General features: G+C 47.6%; 1 protein-coding gene across 4 annotated transcripts in view; it reads left to right on the top strand.

Moving 5' to 3' along the window:
- The window catches only part of LOC138527959 (transcription initiation factor TFIID subunit 4-like), a 3082360-nt gene that overhangs the window by 1781402 nt on the left and 1278275 nt on the right, over nt 1–22683 (top strand). For all 4 annotated transcript variants that reach the window (XM_069639368.1, XM_069639358.1, XM_069639375.1 and 1 more), the window contains one exon: nt 9338–9463. In XM_069639368.1, the coding sequence (XP_069495469.1) occupies nt 9338–9463 (126 nt within the window). The remainder of the gene's footprint in view (nt 1–9337; nt 9464–22683) is intronic.

Below are 22683 nucleotides of genomic sequence, written 5' to 3'. Positions count from 1 at the left end.
ATTTAACTATATTTTTTAAATCTCCGCAGACAGGGGAAAGAATTCTGCATATACTTGACATGCGGCAAAACCTGTTTTCCTAGATTATTGCCAGCCTCTCAAGGGGATTAATGCTATGTAATCTCCCATGAATATGGAGGAAAGGGGACTGGACGTAAGAATAAGAACAAGTTACTCACCGTAGTGGCTTCTGTGCTATTAGTCCATAGTCCCCTTTTCTCTGTACGCCACTCCCGCCATCTCTTATTAATTAGGCTGTTAGTCTGGTGTCCCGTCTAGCCGATGCAAGGACTGACATGTTTTGACAGTAGGAGTCGCCAGTAGGGCTTGCCATGCCCACACTCTGCATCTTACCATGCAATCTACATTTCTTAAGGGGGACGTTTTACTTTTGTGCTGTGCAAAAGTGTTCCGGTACCATACCCACAGGACAGACTCCCATAAGTATGGAGGACGGGGGACTGTGGACTAAGAATACAAATGTCACTCACTTTATTTATTTTTGTGTTCATAGCAGCGTCCAAAACCCAGAGGCATCTAGGCGCTAGTTTCAGTAAGTACAAATAAGAAAGACATCAAAGTGCGGGACCACACATAGGGGTTATAAACATGCGGGTGGATCCTGAAAGCATAATCTGGCATAGCCACACCTCATTGTATGGGGGGCTACTTCAGATGTACAGGTTAGTATAAAAAGACAAAATGGGTATGGGTGCACAATATGGCAAAGCCACGCTTCCACTACAGTGAGTAACTTGTTCTTTCTTTCATATGGTGAAACTGGGATAGTGTCTTTAGGAATAATCAGCCATTGCTGAAGGGTGGACTGTAATACTCTCAGTCAAAAGTAAACCTGGATTTCCTCAGGCCTGTTTGGCAGACTGAAAAGAAGTTCCCCAGAGTAGAAAGTCCAGAAGGTTTCTCCCAGGAAGGAGACTAATGTCTCAATGACTAATGTGAACTGTTACCGGGTTCTGGCAAGTATTGTTAGCACAGCAAACAAACTCAGATCTCTCTAACTGGAAGTAGGAGTAGTGTCTAGTTAGCAAGCATCTCACCAGTGTCCTCCTGGAAGGAGTATAGTGCTTGGACAGGGAATTTGGTCAGTAGTTTTGAGCTGGAAAGGCGAATAGCATTTGAGTAGGTAGCATTCTCTGCAATTTCCTTTCTCAAGAGTGAGTTTGATCTCCTCTTTGATATATGGAGTGGATATTGTTTGTGGGCAATGCGAACACCCAGCACTCTATTACTTCCTGCACCGACAACAAAAAGGAAATCCCTCGTACTGGAGATGGCTCCTATAGCAGTTAAATCCCTGGAAAAAGCAGTTACAATGGTAGGTTACAGAGCAGGCTATACCTTCTGCTCTGACCAGTTGCATAACTAGTGAAGGAAGTGGAAGCCTTTCCTTTTATAGTGTTCTCCCCTTTTGCATGCTCACTGTACTTGCTGAAATGTTGATTCTTGATGACCTGCTCATTGTTCTCATCCGGACGCCAAAACCTCATGTTAGAGGTTTTTTTCTTCATGTATTTCTATCGACCAATCACATTCGTTACCAACCAAGTCTCGGCTGAGGCTTGGGTTAAACATTACACAACTTTATTTCAGCAGAGTTTAGTGGCTGAAAACAGTGTAAGAAAAGAGGTACTAAACCCCTGGCACATTGAGTTTGATCGCGAGGATATATCTCTGAGGATTAAAAAATGTAGCTCCTTCCTTATTTGCCTTATACCTGGCTGACATGGCGGAATCACAGAGCACTGTTAGCAGGTGTGGAAGTATTTTTATGAGAGGAACTATGATAAGATGTGCAATTAGAAATAATGGTGGGTGGCATTACTTGACATTGTCGAAACAACACAGGATGAGGTCGCTAAAACAGAGCTGTGCTACTAAAACATGTTTCAGTGAAGGCTTTTCTCTGCAAGTCCTTCTATAATTCTGCATGTTTTTCAGGACCTTTAGAAGGCCTGGTGACAAAATTCACATATGGGTGTCCAATTGCACCCATCCATACTATTTACCCAATCTGCCAACCCACAAAATCAAATCCGTCCACACACAAAATCACATCACTCATCTATTCATACTTGTACATCTGACCAGGTCATTCCCACTTAAAAATGCAATCCATTACACTCATCCATCCACACTTATTCAATCAGACTAATCCATACAATATTACTGAGTCATCAGTCCACACAACCATCTACGTTCACACTCCTCCATCCTCCTCTTCGTAAACAAACATCTATAAAAAAAAGCCAGACTTGTTAGCTTTGCCAATGCTTGTTTCTGCATGACCTAACCATCTTAATGTTGGAAATATTCGTGGTTTATAGGTCTTCTATTTTGTACAGTGATTTATTTCCCTTTCAATGGGAACGTTACGATCCTTTAAATAATATAATTGAAATTAATTTAATGCACAAATACAATGCAGAACACTATTACTCCATTTCCCTCACATACATTGCTCCTTTTTGGAAACCGTCACTAGAGAGTGTGCATTTAAAACCGGGTTTAAGCGGAAGACGTAACATGTTTGAAATTCCACATAGATGGACACAATTGGGCTGAGCTGAGACTCGCCTCTAAAAACATTCAGGGGCTCACCTCCCCCTCGAAGGACAGAGAAAGGTTTTCTCGCCTATCCCAGTTGAAAGCACAGATTGTGATGCTTCAAGAAACTCACTTGTTTAGGTCAGACGAGCCGCGTATGCACTCAGAATCCTTTCTGTCACAGTTCTTTACCTCAAGTGAGGAAAAGAAATATGCAGTCGCTATATTGCTGGCTAGAGACATACCCTTCACTAAGTATTCACCAAGTACGCAGCCCTTAGAGACCAAGGAGACGGCTACCTTATGATCAAAGGCACACTTTTGGCCATCTAAAGACTTTTGAATGAGAATCAAGTCCAAGTTTTTAAGGGCTTAGTCCCCAGAATTGCGTCCTTCATGGGAGGTCAACTGCTAATGGGACTTTAACACAGTGTTGAACCCAACTCGGGGTAAGACACTCTGAGCTAGTCCCACTGACTTTAAATGTGCTTGTGCCTTGCTACAATTTATGAGCGACCTGAAGATATTTGCCAGTTCCAACATGAGGAGGAGAAAGATTATACCTTCTTATCTCATGCCCACAGGGGGCACGCCCGAATAGCTCTGCTCTTGCTATCTTCCTCCCTAGTCCCCATAGTGTTGAGTTCCAATATTAGCATCAGGGTTCACTCTGATCATTCATAGTTGAGGCCAACCTGCAAATTGACCACATGCAATATCATCCCTTAAGCCCCCTTGGAGAATGAAGCAGGCCCCCCCTAAGGTTCCTGGCTATTCGTCAGGACTTGGTCGACCTGATCACTTCTTATTTTGAAATTAACATAACCCAGGGAATGTCTCTGAATACCATTTGGGATGCCTTCAAAGCCGTGGAACCGGGGGGAGAGGGGCTAATCTCTCAATCAACAGCCTATATATGCATGAACGAACAAATTAAGAAAGAGTTGGAGGCCTAGGTTAAGCAGTGCAAAAAACACAAAACTTCTCTGAAGGCCCAAAGGGCCCTCAGAGTTGCTCATAGTAAACTGGAAGCAGATCTCTCAGACCACACGGCGCAATCACTAATACACACACACCAACGCTATTACACTATTGGGAATAAGGCGAACAGACTCTTGAATTACAAAGTGATGAAAACACACACTAGGAATTATATAGCAGAGCTGGTAGATAGTGCAGGCATCCCACAAAGAGATGAAGAAGCAAAATTGGAAATAGCGCACCAGTTTTGATCACAAATTATGTCAGGGTAGTCAAACCCTAGGCTTGCATCCTGGGTATACCTGCAGGGGATCTCCCTGCCACAGGTGGACAAACAGCGGGACCTCTTCGACAGTCCCATCTGGGAGGGGGAAGTGGAGTTAGCAATCCAAAATGTCACCTCTCATAAAGCCCCCAGGCCAGACCACTTCACGCCATCATTCTATAACATGTTTTCGGCCGCACATTAGGCAACACCTTACCACATTGTTTCATTCCTTCCTGAACTCCTGTACAACCCCCCGACCCACTATGGAATAATCTATGAACACTCTCATTTTTAAACCGGGAAAAACTCAATCCCACGGCTCTTCATACAGGCCTATAGCCCTTCTAAATGTCGATGAAAAACTCTTAGCTACCCAACTAATGTTATTCCTTCCATTGCTTGTACATTCAGATCAATCAGGGTTCATAACTGGTGACGCATCAGCAATATAATTAAATATACTGTGTCTTAATTTTGGATATAGGGAATCACAACCACATTACTGCCAATGGGTTATAACTGCATGGTGCCACTCTGGGGTGTTGTCTGCTCACACCAATGCTATATTGTTATATTTATTTAATAGCAACACACAATAATTAGACATGTTCATAAACCAAAGAATCTTCTTCTCTTTATTTTTTCTTTTCTTTGCTCAACCCCCGCTTTTCCTGTACATTTGACAACTACTGGGGTATGTGTACCAATTTTATATTATTTCATGTTTCATTTTCCACAAAACAATATGCTTATTGATTTGCTTGTTTTCTCTCATGAACATACTTTTTGTTTCTGTATATTCTCAAATTTCAATGTATTTTGGATCAATGCTGACATACAATGTAATGTTATTTTTTACTTTCTGTATCCAATGGTCAGCCTTGAAAACGAAGGAAGTTGAAACACGTGTCGGCTGACATCTTGAGCAATAAATGACTAGTTTATATTGTGTTTGCCGGACATTTTGTGCAACCAATAATTAGTTACAATAGAGTTTGATTGAATTTACATTTGAGCATGTTCTGAATTCAACTAGAACCATTATTATTCAAGGGGAGAGCGTGCCGAACGTGGCATACCCAATACAGAGTTCGTAACTGGCCAGTCTCCACTGACAAATACACGCAGGGCAGTGAATTTTATGGATTGGGCTACCTGCGAACAGACACCCTTGATCTTGGTGGGGTTTGACACATACAAAGCCTTCGACAGAGTGGATTGGCAGTTCCTGCGTGAGGTAATGGTGGGTATGGGTTTTGGCCCCAACTTTAGGGCCTCAGTTAATGCCACCTTTAGCTCCCCATCCACAATGCTCAGAATTAACAAACACATCACTGCAAGGATTGAGTTGACTGGGGGAGTTCGGCAAGGATGCCTTCTTTCCCCACTTTTCTATTACCTATTCATTGAGCCATTTGCACATAAAATTAGAGCTATTGCCGATATCAAAGGCCCAGTAATAGATACAATTCCTCATAAAATATCCCTATATGCAGGTGACATTTTGCTATTTTTAACTGATGCAGGCTCCTCTTGCCCGGGAGCGATGGCGGAACTCGCCGACTTTCAGGAATCAGCAGGCTTTGCGATTAAACTATAACAAATTGAGTTGCCTAAATATGCGTATGCTCCAAAGTTCTCAGCATTGCGTTGGTAGCCCTCCGTGCTCAACTACCTGGGGATTAAGTTTACAAAGAAGAGGGGGACTCTCATGTGATACAATGTGTCACCCTTTCTTAAACACCTCACATCAGATTTAGGTTGATGGATTATTCGAGACATCTCATGGATGGGACGGATTCATGCCCTTAAAATTAACATGGTTGCCAAATTACTCTGTGTTTAGCAGCAGCAGCCTCCCAGTTCTCATCCCAAAGTGGATCCTGCTGCAGAAGGCAATGTTCCACTTCATATGGAAAGGTAGGCCACCCCATGAATAGCATAGAGGACCTTGTCCCATGTGGCTGCCCTCAGAGGACTTGGGGCGCTAAACAGATACCTGCAGGTGGTCCAGCACATGTTTTCTCTTGGCTTCATAACCCAGCTGAGACAAACTGGAAACAGAAAGAGCAAACAGCTACAAAGATCCAGCTATTATATCTGCTCGCAATGAGAGGTGAAACCCGCTAGGCAAGGGGTCTCCTGAGCAAGGCGACTTCCGCCCCTTATTGGGACAAGGCGCAAAAGCTATGCAGGGTGTGCCCAGGCCTGGGTTCCTTCTCTCCAGTCTTGGCCAATCCAGAATTCATCCTCGGATACAATGGTTTGGCCTTCTGGAGATGGACAGAGGAAGGTTTGAGGACCCTAAGGGATTGTTATCTATAGGGACAGCTACTGACGTTTTAAGAGGCCAAAGCCAAATTCAGCCTCTCAGAGGCGGACAAGTTCACATACATCCGGCCTCATCACTGGCTTACAAATCCATCTGTCCAAAAAGTAGGTACTAGACAACCCACGCCACTAGAGCTGACAATTCGGGATGATATCCATAGAGGAAGCATTTCCTGGCTCTACCGTCTCCTAGATAGAGGCAGTGAGGGTTAACTCTTCCCTCTATATGGGGAAATGATAGGAGGAATTGGGCCTGCAAATACCTTCAAAAACTTGGGCATCCTTATGGGCCAAAACAGCCGAATCATCAAGATGCACCACCACTAAGGAGTTCTTGTATAAAACATATTTGAGATGGTACTATAACCCATGAACCCGCATGGATTTATCCGAGGGTCTTTAATGCAGTGCTGGAGGGGTTGTGGGGAGACGGGGACTTTGGATCACATGTGGTGGCTATGCCCAACGATCCAGCTCTTTTGGAAAGAGATACCAGCTAAACTAAAAGAAATAACTGGCGCGGAACGACCCCTAGACCCCCTGATCCCTGTCCTAGGAAGCACCAGAAGCATAGAGCAGCAACACATTCAGCACACCTTCCCCCGGTTTACCGCGCGTGTCCTGCAGCATGGCTTGCTATCGCCCGATGCTGGAAAAAATACAGAGGGCCCCTCCTTAGGACTCTGATGGACGAAGATATGGAACACATGGCCAAAAGAGAGAATGTTTGCAATACTACAGGGGTCCCTGCAAAAATTGGCAACACAATTGGTCCCCTTTCACTACCCTATGCTCAAATACACTATCCAACACGCACAGGCCAAACTTATTTAGATCCTTATCACTGCTGTGAACCCACCTTGGCCATAGGTGACCCTACCGTGCTAGGTTAACCCTGACAATGGTTCCGGCATTGGGCAGGACACCGTGCTGCAGCTGGGCCCTGAGCATGGATGGGTGTAGGTTTGAAGTATAGGGTGTGGATGCCATTCCTGATCGAGACATGGGGAAATGTGGGCTCAACCACGTCAGGGCTTACTGTTTTGCTCTCTCTAGGCACTAGTCAGTGAATGGTGTACACATTTATAATCTCTTTGTAACCTGATTTGTATTATTTACCTCAGGATTCATTGCTCGAATGCAACTGCATTTTTGGAAATATTAATAAAGTTTGGAAAATAAAATAAAATCGTTGTAAGCGAGAAGCATGCATTTGAGGCCCCTTAAGATGCAGGATTTAACATTAATGGCTTAATGTAGTTCCCTGCCTATCTCTGGTGACTTCAAGTAGGGTGACCAATGGGGCTGGTTGTCTCTATAAGCTTGTGGATGGTGGGCATAGGTGTGGCATGGGGTCTCCTGGTCACTCCCTGTTAATCGCCATCTCAGAGCAGGGAACAGGAGGTGTTAGCAGAACTTTAACACCTGTAGATGGTAGTGGAAAGTGCACCCGTACAGGTGGCAGGAAATAGTGGAGTTGTGGGTCAGGAGAGTGGATGGGGTTTGACCAACTGTTTTGAAAGTAATAACAAAGGGTAAATGAAGAATCCAGGAGGGGAGAAGGCGTTTGAAAGCAGAGTCGGGGTTGGGAATGAGTAAAACAGCAAGGAGGGGATGACATATAATGGAAAGCACAGGGAAGGAGTCTGGAAGAGGAGAATACAAGGTGGAGGTTGAGTTAGACTTTTGTTTGGGAGAGTAGTTTGGGAGGCAAGAAGGGTCCGAACGGGAGTAGAAGGAGTAGATTGTGAGTAGCCTCAGAAGAGAGTGGGAGAAGAAGGAAGGGTGTAATACAGAAACGAGATAAGGGCTTTGTAAGGGAAGTGGAGAGTGTATGGGGAGAATACCAGGAAGCAGCCGAGGGCTGAGGAACAGAGGTCTAGTTATAGGTGCCCGAGTAACCCTGTTGAAGGACAGGCGATGTGCAGTTGGCCACACTGTCATCCTACCATCCTCTTTTGATCCGCACCCAGGGCTTTGAGACTTACAGTCGCATCTGCTGGGACCCTGCATTATCAGAAGAATCCAAACACTCCAAAACAATGCCCTCAGAGCGGCCCTTGGCGTAGCAAGGGGAGAGCACATCTCTGAGATCAGGAGACAAAACAACTGGCTTTCTACCAATGACAAAATCCGGCTGAAAACTGCCTCGCTTACATACAAATGTCTGAACAATGCTGCGCCCAGCTACCTTACTGAAAGATTCCACAGAAATTCTTCTACTAGGCCCACTAGAACAGCTAACACTACCTGCCTTGCCATCCCAATATTTAAGTTATCTAAGATCAGGGGTAGTATCTTTCCTGTCAAAGCCGGTTAGCTGTGGAACTCCCTGCCTCCTTCACTTCGAGCGGATCAATCATTCAATGACCACTAAGGGCTGTCATAATAACTACACTGTAAATAATCTCCAGAGTTTGTTTTCATGTTATCTGTATAGTGTTTCTGCTTGTACTTTTATTCTCTTTACTTGATACTTTGTAACTGCATTGCCTTACGTCTTGATCTGTATACTTGTCATGTGTAACCTAAACTGAGAGCCTTCTTGTAACCACTGCACCCTGATACCCCTGGATCTGGTGCTCAATATAAATAAAGAAACAAACTAACAAACAAACCCTGTTGCTTGGAGAGCGAAAGGAGTCTGCGTGGCGCTCAGACAAGGACAAAGTACCATGCAGTTGGAGACTATTTTATTAAAGTATCAAGAGAGAGACCAGGAGTGAATTTAGAAGAAGGATGTGAGACACCCTTAAGCCAAAGGGTGTGAATAGAGGGGTGGCCCTGGCATCCTAGAAGCCAGAATGGCTGGGAGAGACATTGACAAAATGTACATCCAAATTGGAACCCTGAAGCAGCCACAGTTAGTGAGAATACGTCTGTAACTCTTAATTTCACCTTTCCCTTGATGTTTTTTGCCTTGAACCTATGGGTGATTCTGACAATTTAGGTACATATTAATCTTGTCCCATACTGTACAGGGTTACTAATATAATTGAAGAGAACCTGAATGTATTGGTCTAGTTGGTCATTCGATCTTTGTCTCTTACTTGACATAAAATGAACTGTGGATTAAAATGATTGTTCCATTTCAGTAACTAGTTATTAATCTGGTAACATGTCCAAATATAAAGGTTGTGTTTGCTAGTACACCATTTGAATGTGTTGATTAAACAAACTTTCTTTTAACAGGAATATGGTTGGTATAATCAGGCTACAGATGTCCGGTCTCAGTTGAAATTCTTTGAGCAACTAGAAAGACTGGAAAAACAAAGGAAAGATGAAGAGGAGAGGGAGGTTTTATTGAAGGCTGCTAAGGTACCTTTTGCGCTGGATCTCTTTTTACAAATGGGGGGTAGTGCCAGCAATGTTGGAAATATTTCTTGAACATTTTGAGTTTGGAAACTATTCTGTTCTGCTATCTGACTGGCACAGACAACTGGTCTGGCATTCATTCTGCAGTGTAGTGGATATGGAAAGACATTTTATACAGTTAAAACATAAAAATGCTTGCAGTGTAATTTGTGTCTCTCTGTTGCATCTGTTGTACCACACCACATAATTTGCTCCAATTTAAGGACTGTTGTGAAAACTGTTTCAATTATTTAACTGCTTCGACTTAAGGAGATATTTTGTTGGGTCTTTTTCTTCTCTTTATCCTAGTATTGCAAGTACATTTTCTCATTGTTAGCTATCTTATTGTCAGAAGCATTATTTTTTCAGTAGTATTAGAGCGCAGCATTACTCATTGAATAATTTACCCTTCTCTAGTTACTGGATATTCCTGACAACTTCAAGCAGGAAGTTGTGCCTTCACCAGAGGTTTTTTGCTGACATAGATTATGACATTGTAAATAGTGGCGGCTGGTGATTTTTTAAATTGGAGAAGTGTAAATATTTCCATTAATATGCGAGAGTGACCAAGGGAAGCGAGAAAGCCCAAACCATGCAAAAGTGATTCTGGAGCCCCAGAGAATTTTTTTTGATGAAGGACTAAAATGGTACTTTTTACAGCACACCTTTTAGATCAATTTGGTAAAAACTATACAATTTACAAATGCTTAGGTAAGTGAACACATGATAAAAATGCAGTGATTTCCAGGTTATCAGCGGTACCCGGGAGAATTTTCAGATACATTTTATTGATGCAGTTGTACACAATATCTCCCATTATTCTGCCAGTGTAACCTGACATTTTCATGCTACATGTGCCAATATATGCCAGTATTCCCACATAAAAACCCACTCTTACTGCCTTTACCCATAATGCATATAATGCCACTGTAAGACACGTCCTTGCTGACTGTGCCCATATGTCAGTTTTCCCATACAGTATTATTCACGAGAAGAAAATTCCTGTTGGCTTTGCTCATAATTCCAGTAATGCAACAGCAATAAAACAACCTTTTTGATACACATAAAAAAATGTGTTTGCTGGCTTTTTATATGTAAGAACCCTTACATTGCCTATGCTTATAAAGCCTTTAATAGTGTCATGCTACTGTGTACAAACATTTCCATGCTGGCTGTGTCACTATATGGCAGTCAGCCCATTTGAGAGATTTTCCCGTAATCCCAGTAATATATGTAATGTCACATTAACAAAGTATGCCCTTGGAGGCTGTGCCACTAATCGGCCAGTCTCCTCTTGGGAGTTCACTCACATTGGCTTTGCCTATGCCAGTAATATTGCCATGCCACACTAGAAAAACATGTCCTACTCTTACATCCCGTCCCCTTTCCTCCATACTGCATGGACGTCCCTCGCGATTGATGGGAGACGGAACCTTTTTCACCAGAAAAATCTTCTTCCCCTCTAAATTTAGAGGCGCGCCTAGGCATGGCCCTGGGAGCATGCGCTACCCTGACTCCGCCCTCCAGTGCCAAACCTCAAGCCCCTTTTCCACGTCGATGGGAACGAGCCGAATTCACCAGCGCTCCTGGGTTTGGCTTCGGCCATGTAATTCCATGCGCAGATTCTTCCGCTATAATTTCTTTTGTCTTTTATCATAGCTAATGGGTCCTCAGACGCCACAGCTCCTCCCCGGCGCATGTCGACTTCAAAAGGGTTCAGCAGGTGCCCATCCTGCAATGGGCTCTTCCCGACTTCAGACCCCCACGTCCTCTGCCTACGTTGCCTTGGCCCATACCACTGTTGGCAAGCCTTTTCGGTGTGGTTAGCTGTCCTCGAAAGCGCTGAAGAACAGACTAGCCAGGTGGAGGGAAGATCTTTCAGTGGTCTCCTTCTGAGGATCTCAAGAACTTCGTGAAGCATCGATCCAGGCCTGAGGTAGGGCCTATATTTTCATCTGAACTGTGCAAGGGTGACTCCTTCCCAGGGACTCTCCTGCGCGGGAGGGGCCTCTCAGGTCCTTATACCAACACACGCACCAAGGCTGTCGCAGCTACCGGACTCCGGGCTGAGGGGTCCTTGGATCCTCCCGGTGCCACTGTTGAGGGGCCGCTGGGCTCTGTTACCGGGCTTGCACCCAAGCGGCTCCGCCCTTGTACCGGCATCATGACCGAGGGGCTATGCCCTGTTACCGGCAGTACATCTAAGGGGGTGCCTGAATGCAGCTCTAACGACCCACGGGTCGAGGTTTGTACACCTACCGTGCCCGAGGAGCGGGGCAAGTAACATGCCTCACACATAAGAGACTTGGCAGAGGCCGGCCCCAGCGAGCCGAGCAACACGTCACAGCCACGTGGTAGGCAGCTCAACAAAATGGCCTATGTGCCAGAAAGGAACACCCATTCGACGCCTCTGCAGGACTTCGGCGAAGAACGAGTGTCGAGGTGGGACTGGCATGAACCAGGTACGTGGCCTACAGCCTACCCTTCTTATGCGCAGGGTTGTTTTCCCTTGCGGCCGTATGTACAGGCTCGGCAGCGGCCCCAGCTGCCTCTAGCTACCCCGTCCATGCCCTCCTCCTCCTCCTCCTTCTCCTCTTCGGCCAGTGAGGACTGTATCTTCGAGAGGTTCCTCGTCCTCATGAAGTCTCAACAGATGGGGGCTTTCATCAAGGACGCAGTCAGGGAAGTCCTTCCCGCTATGCTAGCAGCACCACAGGCGCCTGCGCCGATGCCTCAGGCCCCGGCGCAGCCGCCTCCTCTGGCTCCTCAGCCTACTTCACAGGCGGTTCCATACCAGCCTCCTCCTCTTCCTCAGCCTCCGGCCGTGGTCCCAGTGCCCAGGCTCCGGCTCCGGATACTCCTCCACAGGAACCCTCAGACCCTCCGGATACTGATGAGGATGATCCTGACACATCATCATCAGCAAGGGCCTTCCACAAGCGTCTCTCGGGCCTGAGGGAATAACTGGGCCTACCCCAGCCCCAGGTAGAACAGCCGGCAGAGGGTGTCCTCACTGAAGTGTGTTAGTCAGAATCCTGTGCAGTGCCCTTAGGGACCACTACACACAATATTAAGACTACAGGTGGCAATACAAGTTTTACCTTTGGTACAAGCCTGTACTACTATGTCAGAGTGGTAGCAGTGGCGGAGCAGCCAGGCCTATCTCAAGAGTATATGAGCAGTAGCAGAGATTGCACAAATGGACCACAATTACTGTGACTTAAGCAAACACTGACTCAAGGTTTCAGGTAGAAAAATATAAGTACATTTATTTTTATACCATTTGTTATAAACACAACACTTCTATTAAACTTAAACACAAAACCACACGTCAAATATACTACAACTAACCAATTCACTTTGTACAGTATGTCTCAAGGTAAGTACCTTGTGTTTGGATGAACCGGTGTTACGAACAAAACACGTTACCGCGAATACGATTGCGATCACTTTTTGACAGTTCGGTCTACTAATTAAACGCGTATCCGTGACATGAAATGCTACCGGGGCAAAAACACACTTAGTACCTGAGATACCCCGAGGGCGTTGGAGGCAAAAATCACAGGCAATATTTTGGTTAGGCAGACAGAATCGAGACACACTCAGAGACAGGAGTTCAAGAGTCAAAGGGCAAGAGCCAGGGTAAAGTGACACCGAGGGCCTATTGCCGAAGATCACACAGTCGGACAGTTCACGATTCAACGTAGCCAAAAGTACTTTGATATTGTCAGTGTTTGGAAGCAAAAGTTATAAGAAGGAGGGAAGACCAGGGCAAGGCTTGGAGATGAAGAAAAGGGGTTCACCCAGTTTCCTCAAGCAGAACACAGTACCTTATTCCAATGGTGGAGCTGGTGCCCTCGCTGTTGTTCATGTTGGTTTCCCGCAGACCCACGATTCCTGGAGCTTCGTTGTGAAGGAGGACATCTGAAGGGGGTCTGCACCACACAGGGATGAAGCCGGCAGCAGCGACAATGAATAAAAGGTGCGCTCCTTAAAAACAGGAGAGGCTCTTCAAATGGCTATCCGGACCACTACAGCAGTGTGCAGCGATTTCGACCAAGGAAGAGGATCCTCTGGCTGTGGAAAATTAGCTGGTTTTCCCCACCAGGCTCAAGGAAGGAAGACTCCGGACTGAATCTTCTCTTAGTTGTTGAAGGGTAGATAGCTCAGGACTGCAGCAGGGCTTCACCGCAACGGGGTAGCTGCAGCAGTCGTCGTTCTCTCTGCTTCTCTTTGGTTCCTTGTAGTTCCAGTGGCGACTCTCTGACTTCTATCCCAAGAGACATGCGCAAAACCCCCATTCACACAGCCTGGCTGTCAATCACCCAGCAGGGGGGTTGTCCAGCCTGGACAACCACCTCAGCCAGTCAGGGCAAAGTGCGACTTGGGTTTCCTAGGATACCTTGTGCAGGGGGTGACTACACCCCTCCCTCACATTCAGCCCACCTAGACACCCAGGCGCCTGGTGGAGTGCTTCTGAGCAGAAGCCCGCCAAAAGACAGTGAACAAAGAAGGCGATCCTAGTTTGCCACGCAAAGTAAAACACAAGAAGGACTTTAACAAAAAGAAATGGCGAATAAACCCAAACGGAGCCAAAGAAAGACAATTTGGTCAAGCGGGTTTATGTTCCAGGCTAATATAATAGCCAACAACAATTCCACGTTTATCGCCACGATGCCCCCAGGCTGTCGTGTGCTCTACAAATTTGAATAAATAAATAAATAAATCTAATATAATCGCGGTAGAAAAGTTAGGGTAGATACCACTGCCACCAGCCAAGTCTAAATGTTAAAAGAGCGAAACAGTGCTCTAGGAGGTACAGATAAAAAGGGATACGAATTAACCCTTTCCAGTACTCCATGGAAGATGGGGTGTACTGGATCTGTGGTAGATTGACTTAATAAAGTTAATGGCAACTTTACCCTTTTCTGGGGGACTGTAGTCAGCCTCAGAATTGGAGTCGGGGGGAAGTCTCAAAGACAACTCGGTGCCACGGCACTGAAGGTGCTGGGTGACGCACACAAAAGAAGGGGGCTACTGAAGTGGTGTACTTCAGAGTCCAAAATCACAAAAACAGAAAAATACACATGGCAAAACACAGGTAAGAGTGGGGAAAAATCTCACACTCTTACCAAGTGGAAAAAATAAACTCCAGAAGTCCAGCAAAGCTGCTGGGGGACTCAATAGGTGAGGGAAATTAGCCATAAATGAGAATTCTCCCTAACAAAGTCCTCACGAGGTGCCCTTCTGTCAGAACGGGAATTCCACTGCAGACCGACGTGGACCCCTCACCAAGAAGGGCTGGCTCAAACCCCACTCTGTCCACCCGGTCAACCGCTGCCTGGACGCCAAGTACAGGCAGAGGTAGGGGGATACACTGTTGCTCTCCTCCCACCCTGAGCCACACTCTGCGGTCATTGCTGCGGCGTCACTCTACTCCAAGCCTCAGTCGTCCTCGTCTTAGTAATCTATGGCACTGTTAGGCAAGGAGGAAGAAACCTTGGAGGCTTGCGGTAAGAAGCTGTATTCCAATGCTTCCTTGCATCTGCGACAGGCCAACGCTGACGCCATGCTGGCAGTCGCCAACCAGAGATTATGGCGGGAAATTGCTGACTTTCTCCCAGAACTCACCGCCTCCAGCCAATCGGGTTTTAAGGCGGGGCTAGTCGAAGCCAAGATCGTGGCTCAGGATATCATGGAGTCCACCCTGACACACATTGATACCTCTGGACGTGCCATATGCGTTGCCACGGACATGAGAAGGATGGCCTGGCTCAGGGCAACCAAGTTCAACCCTGACGTCCAGGAATGCATTCTAGATCTGCCCTTCGAGGGCAGTGACCTCTTTCACTCCAGCACGGACGAAGAGCTGGACAAAAAGAAGAACAGCTCTCAGACGGCTAAGTCTTTATCCATACTGACAAAGACCATGCCCAAAGCGTACTCCTAGTCTCAACAATGCTCGGATAAGGGTCGCTCATCTGGAGGCTTGCGCAGCTTCCAGGAAGTGAGGTCTAGGCAGCCGGAATGCTCACCGCCCCAAATCGGCGCAAGCATCAAAGCCCCCCTTTTCCGCCTCTGTCTCCGATGGTAAGAAGTCCTGACACACCGCTCCGGGTCCACGTGTCTCCAGTGGGGGGGTAGGCTTGCTCTTCACGCACACTTTTGGCGACAGAACTTTGCGGACCCCTGGATCCTGTTAATAGTCTCCTCGGAGGGAGTATGTCTGCCTACTCCTGCCTCTCCTCCTTCCTCTCCTCCTCTCCCTCAGGTTGGGACAGCAACTCTTTTGGCGGAGATTTGGTCGCTTGTCCTGAGCCAGGCCATGGAGGAAGTTCCAGCCCCCAGCGAGGCTCGGCTTTTACTCCAGGATCTTCACCATTCTGAAGAAGAACCAGGCTGTCCTGAGAGTTGTATTGGACCTTTCCACCTTCAACCTCTACTTACCTCTTCAGAGATTCAAGATGGTTAAGCCAGCCCTTATTTCGGAGACATTGTGCAGGGGAGACTGGATGTGCTCCCTGGATCTGAAGGACGCTTATCTGCACGTCCCGATCTGGCAACCCCATCGTTCTTTCCTCCGGTTCAGGATCATGGGCTGCCATTTTCAGTACACGGTCCTCCCTTTTGACCTTAACTCGGCCCCCAGGGACTTTACCAGACTCATGAATGCTGTGGCAGCCCTCCTCTGGGCTCAGGGCCTCCATATACACCCCTACCTAGACGACTTGCTCTTCAGGGCTACATCGCAAGAAGCAGTTCACCACTCCTCCCATGCACTGATGAACATGCTAGACGACCTGGGATTTTCGCTCAATCTTAAGTCTTTGTTTTTCGTGGGCCTCATCTGGGACACGCGCTCCGAAAGGATCTTCCCCTCGGAGGACAAGATCTCGGCCATCAGGAGAGCTCCGTCCCACTTTCTCAGCTGACGCGCTACTTCGGCTTGGTGGTACCAGCATCTTCTGGGTCTTTTTGCGGCGGTGCTGTTGGCCGTCCCCACACAAGACTCATGATGAGGGGGATTCAACTCCACTTTGCAGTGTCGTGGAACCAGGAGAGGGGCTTGCAGGCCAAAATTATCAAGATCCCCATCTCTCTCCACTGGACATCCCATGGTGGTCCAGGGACTGCAATCTGCGGATGGGCAAGCCCTTCAGGCCCCCCGTCCCACAGGTGACAATTACCACAGACTCCTCCCTCGAGGGCTGGGGAGCCAACCTGGAGGATCTCTCGGTCCACGGCAAGTGGACCCATCAATACCAAGAAAACCACATCAATTGGCTGGAACTGAATGGATCTGGTTAGCGCTCAGGGCCTTCCTCCCACGTCTCAAGGGAAAGGTTGTCCTCATACAGACAACTCGACCAGTATGTTGTACATCAACAAACAAGAGGGGATCAGGTCCCCTTCCCTGTGCAGACTGGCGATCAACATGTGGGAGTGGGCCTTGGAGAACGAGATTTTCCTCACGGCGGTCCACCTCCCGGGGGAATCCAACCTGGAAACGGACAGGCTCAGCAGGTTGGGAGCGGACAGCTACGAGTGGCAGCTGAACGACCTTGTTGCACAGGAGATCTTCCACAGAGGGGGCCTCCCCCAGGAGGATCTCTTTGCCGCCAGGCACAAGAAGTGCCCCCAGTTCGCTTCCTGGCAGGGGCAGGGCCTAGGCTCCCTGGGCAACGCCTTATGGATCCAGTGGGACGGCATGTCAGCCTACGCCTTCCTGCCCACTCCACTGATTCGCAGAGTGCTTTGCAAGTTCAAGGAGTCTCACCAGCTCAACGTCATTCTGATAGCTCAGTGGTGGCCAGCCAGGCCATGGTTCTCAGAGCTGCTCAGCCTCTCGGAGGTCCCCCCAATCCACCTCCCGACAGGCCCAGCACATCTTCTGACACAGCAGGGGGGCAGGGTCGTCCACCCCGCCCCTCAGACGCTGGCCCTCACAGCGTGGTTCCTGAGCAGGTGACACTCAGCCACCTCAACCTATCCCAGGCCAATCTGGAAATCATACAGGGTGCTAGGTGCAAGGCTACTAGAGCCCAGTATAAAAGTAAATGGACCAGGTTCTGCCACTGGGCCCACTCCAAGTTTATTGACCCGCTGGCTTGTTCACTGGACGACGTACTGTCTTGCTCGGCGCACCTCGCCAACTCTGGCATGCAGGGGAACACCTGCCACACATACCTCTCAGCCATAGGGGCCTACAGGAATTCGGAGGAAAGGGTCTTCTCCTCCTCTGACCCGATTGTCAGGAGACATTTGGCAGGACTCGCTAGACTCTACCCGCCCATCAGGAAGACACACCCCGTGTGGAATTTGAACCTAGTCTTGGGCGCCCTTGCATACAAGCCGTTTGAGCCTATGGCGTCCGCGGACATCTGGCTGGTCACCATCAAGACGGCCCTACTAGTCGGCCTTATTTCGGCGCGCAGGGTCAGCGAGATCCAGGCCTTAGTCGCCTCAGATCCGTACAATACCTTTCACAAGGATAAGGTGGTCCTGCAGACCCATCTGGCATTTCCACCTAAAGTGCCATCAGCCTTCCACCTGAACGAGGAGATCGTCCTTCCCACATTCTTTGCTGACCCGAAGGACGAGCCACAGAGAGTTCTGCACTGCCTAGATGTCGGGCATGCCCTGAAATTCTACCTGGACAGGACCAAGGGCTTCCGCAAGTCAGATGCCCTTTCATCGCTTTTGTAGGCGACAGGGCAGGCTATCAGGCATCAAAAGCCTCCATTTCCCGCTGGATGGTCTCTGCCATCAAGGAAGCGTACGAGGGCCAGCATAGACCCCTTCCAGCTAACATGCATGCCCACACAGTCAGGGCCAAGGCAACGGCCATCGCTTTTCAGCGCCATGTCCCCTGGCAGGTCATAAGCAGGGCGGCCACATGGGCCACTCCATCGTCTTTCTGCAAGCATTACTGTTTGGATGCCGGCTCCATGTCAGATGCGGCCATCGGACAGGCGGTTCTCCGGAACCTGTTTGCTTACGGAGGGTCTCCTCTCCACCCTGGGGCTACATTCAGTTGTAATCGCCCATGCAGTATGGAGGAAAGCGGACGGGACGTAAGAGTAATTATAAGTTACTCACCGTAGTGACTAACATACTCTTAGTCCATAGTCCCCTTTCCGCCATACGTCCCACCATCCTCCCCCCTAATAATCTGGCGTCATTTGGCAATGGTAAATCTATTGTCGACGCGTCTTTGGGGACTGAGGTGTGGTGCCGGAGGGCGGAGTCAAGGCAGCGCATGCTCGCAGGGCTGCGCCTCCGTGCACCTCTAAATTTAGCAGGGAAGAAGATTTTTCTGGTGAAAAAGGTTCCGTCTCCCGTCCCATGCAGTATGGAGGAAAGGGAACTATGGACTAAGAGTACGTTAGCCACTACAGTGAGTAACTTATAATATACTGGCTGTGAAAACATAGGCCGGTCGCCCCATCTAAGAACACGCACATTTCTTTGTCTGTAATGGCAGTAATATTCTCACACCACATTAGAAATACATGTCCATGCTTGCTGTAAGGCCATTCTCCCCACCTAAGAACACTCTCATTGGCTTTCAATATAATGGCAGAAATATTGTCATGTTGCATAAAAACAATATCCCCATACTGATTGTGCCAACATAGGCAGGTCTCCTTACAAAAGAACACTCACGTTCGTTTTGCCTATAATGGCAATGATATTGTCATGCCTCATTAAAACAATCATTGGCAATGTCAACAGTTTGGCCTTTTGTGTAGGCATGAGAAAGGCACTTGTCAGGCACCGTCCATTAACTGTCAATTGATGGTAGCAGGTGCAAAATGATACTTGTACTTAGGCATCTAATAGAAGTGCCAGGAAAATGCCTAATGCTTATACACAAGCCAAAATTGTTGGCTTATCCAATGCTTGTTTTTATCAGAACTTGAGTGAATAACATGCATACTGCTTATTTGTGGGGTTGCTGAAGGCATACCTGATTAGGACATTTGTATTAAACCAGTAGTACATTTTATGCTCCTATTAAGTCATTAACTCTCAGAAGACTGCTTTGAAAAAAACACTGGCAGGCACTTTGAGTTTGGGGGTTTTCTGCATAAAAGCAGGGCTTTGGGGACTGGAACTTCAGAAGTCGCCAGAGGACCTAAGAATCTGACGAGGGAGAAGTTGAGCCGACCTACCACGACGACACCGCCGGTGGAGCCCTGCTGGACCGTCTCACCACTTTTCCCAACGACAGAGGAGACCTCCCGCCGGAGAGTCTTCTTCCTTTGACTGGTGGGGATAACCAGTTTCACCGTCTTTTCCCCTTCCCGACGCATCTCGTGGCCGCCTTGCCTGTGCCCCGCACCCCGGCAACCAGAATACCACGTTTTACCACGACCGCGAAATAAAGGGTACTACCTTTAACCGGAAAACTCCGCGGCTGGTTTCTTCCCTGGCAGTGCAACGACCTTCAGCTTTCCGCCAAGTCGAGATCTTCTCTTCCCCTGGACGATGCTGAGACTTGCAATCACTGCCAGGAACAACTGCCACCGCTGGAGGATCCTTCCCACTTAAGGTACCGTGTTCCGCCTGGCTTCCCTTGCCACCGACTGTACAGGGTAGATTTAGCCCCTGGCTTTCGAACCTGTGTTAGCCTGGGACACCCTGGCTAAACTTTTCTAAGCCTCCCTAAACTCTCTCCGAACTCTCTGCAAGACTTTCTAAGCCTAGTGTAACTGTGTGATCTTGGGCGCATTTGTGCTCTGCTCTCTCTAAGAGTGGGCCCAGCCTATGGACTTTGGCTCACAAGTGACTTTTTGCTCTGCTGCCTTGCTAATAGTGTTCCTAAATGAGTGGTGTACCTTTCCATATTCTGTCTTTTCCCTCCCTTTTTCATAAACTTATTGGAGCGCCATCTATAGTTAAGTGCTCACCTCTGTATGAAAATAAGTGGTGTTAACTAAGACTTATCTGATAAGGAATAAGGGTTGTATATATTATAATAGTAACTGTGTTTAGAGTATTTTACAATAAGAGTGCTGGAGTGTTTCAAACAGTGTGTTTTTAAATAAATAATTATATACTTTGATACCAAAGCTCTGGTCAGTGTTTGCTTGTATTATTGTGTCTGAGTGCCTATTGTGTGTACTTTGCATGCTGCCCAACTCTTCTTGAGGGAAGTCTGACTGCTCAGCCACAGCTACCAGGTAAATCTAGGTGGTACAGACTGCTACCAAGTGGGTTTACTGATAACACCTGTAGTCCTAAATCTTTTGCAGTGTTCCCTAAGGAAACTGCACAGGTTTCTGCCTAACACTTCCCCACAGATCACCATCACTACGGACTCCTTGCTAGAAGGCTGGGGGGCCACTCTTGAGAACCCGAGCATCCATGCAACCTGGACCCGGCAGGAGCAGGAGAACCATATAAATTGGCTGGAAGTGAAGGCCATCTGGCTAGCAATAGGAGGCAAGGTCGTCCTCATCCAGACAGAGAACTCGACCAGCATGTTCTGTGGCAACAAGCAGGGGGGGTACCAGATCCCCTCCACTGTGCAGACTAGCAGTCAGCATGTGGGAATTGGTCCTGGAGACATCTACCTCACGGCAGTCCACGTTCCGGGGAAATCCAACCCGGAGGCGGGTAGGCTCAGCAGACTGGGGGTGGACAATTACGAGTGGCAATTGAACGAACAGGTGCTGCGGCAGATCTTCACCAGATGGGGGCACCCCAAGGTGGACCTCTTCGCCACCTGGGACAACAAGAAGTGCCACCAGTTTGGGTCCTGGCAAGGGCAGGGCCCCGGGTCCCTCTGCGACACATTTCAGATTCAGTGGAGTGGAGCGACATGACAGCATACGCCTTCCTGCCCACATCGCTGAAAAAGGTTCTGTCTCCCGTCCCTAGGAAGGGACGCCAATGCAGTATGGAGGAAAGGGGACTAAGGACTGAGAGTACGTTAGTCATTATGGTGAGTAACTTATAATTTATTCGATATGGGCCCACGAAACGAGGACGCAGCTTGTTGTAACCAGGGATACGGAGATGCCGTGTAGACAACCAGACTCTGTCACCGGTTTCATAGAGTGGAGCCGGGTGACATTGCCTGTCTGCCGAGCGACACATTGCAGCCGGAGCATCCTGGAGATGTGTCGACATCTGCCTGTGTATCGCCTTGATGTTCCTCAAGCTGGAATCTGCAGCAGGTTGTAAGGAAGGCATGGTATCAAAGCAAGACAAACGCAAGTGATCACAGTTCAAGGGTGTTTATTAACCGATAGAAATGTGTGAGATAAACGCCTTATATAAGCCTAAATCTAAGATGGGAGCAAGCTAGGACCATCAAAAAATAATAATACAGTCCTAGTGGAGTCTAGTAAAAAGAACAGGGCCTATACCAAGAAAAATATATTGTCAGTGCTTACCTCTAAATACAACATAGTGTGGGATAATGTTCACAAAGAAAGAAAGAAGTGTTCTCAGAAGGATAAGTCCTTCACCACGATTGAAACATGGGACAAGGCGGGACTCTCAGGTACGGTGCACTTCTGGGGCTTCTCTGGCCCGAGTTTACAGTTCCTTTTCCAATATCAGGAACTTCTCTGTCCAAGTCTCTTCATGCAAAGTCTCTTGCTTCAGAGGGCCTGATATATCACAAACCATAAACAAACAGTTCCTTCTATAGATCTTCAGGTTGGCCGACTCTTCTTCAGCCGAGGATCCCCCTCAGATGGGCTCCGATCCCTTTCACAATGTCAGCCTCCCTCAATCGGGCTCAGACCAACGTCACACTGTGGACGTCCCTCAGTCGTGTTCACATTTGTTACCACAATGCAGTTCACTTTAGCTTTTCAATTCACAATGTGTCAAAGACTTTAGACTGTACAAGGGGTTTTGACTCAACCATTGTATGACCACTTTGACATTCCTCCCGGGCCTCCCCTGGGCTCTAGGGTCCTGTAGTATTCAAGAATCTTAATGTGTTTTTAGACAATTGGGCAGCTTATTCTTTCCACATTACGGTTTCTCAAAGCCCTTGCCATGTTAATGAATGGGGCCTCTGTTAGAGTATTTCGAATGAGTGCCCATATGGCACCGGACCACTCTAACCCTGATACCTTGTTAGTTCACAAAAGACCTTTGTCTATTATCTTCTTTTCTTTACGCAAATGTTGCCTGTTCGGCAGATTCCTGTGCAGTTGCTT

Source organism: Ambystoma mexicanum, chromosome 1q (genome assembly GCF_040938575.1).
Source record: "Ambystoma mexicanum isolate Mex_15411 chromosome 1q, UKY_AmexF1_1, whole genome shotgun sequence".
Lineage (NCBI taxonomy): Eukaryota > Metazoa > Chordata > Amphibia > Caudata > Ambystomatidae > Ambystoma > Ambystoma mexicanum.
Note: the sequence above shows the minus strand (reverse complement) of the source record. Positions and strands in the feature narration are given on the sequence as shown.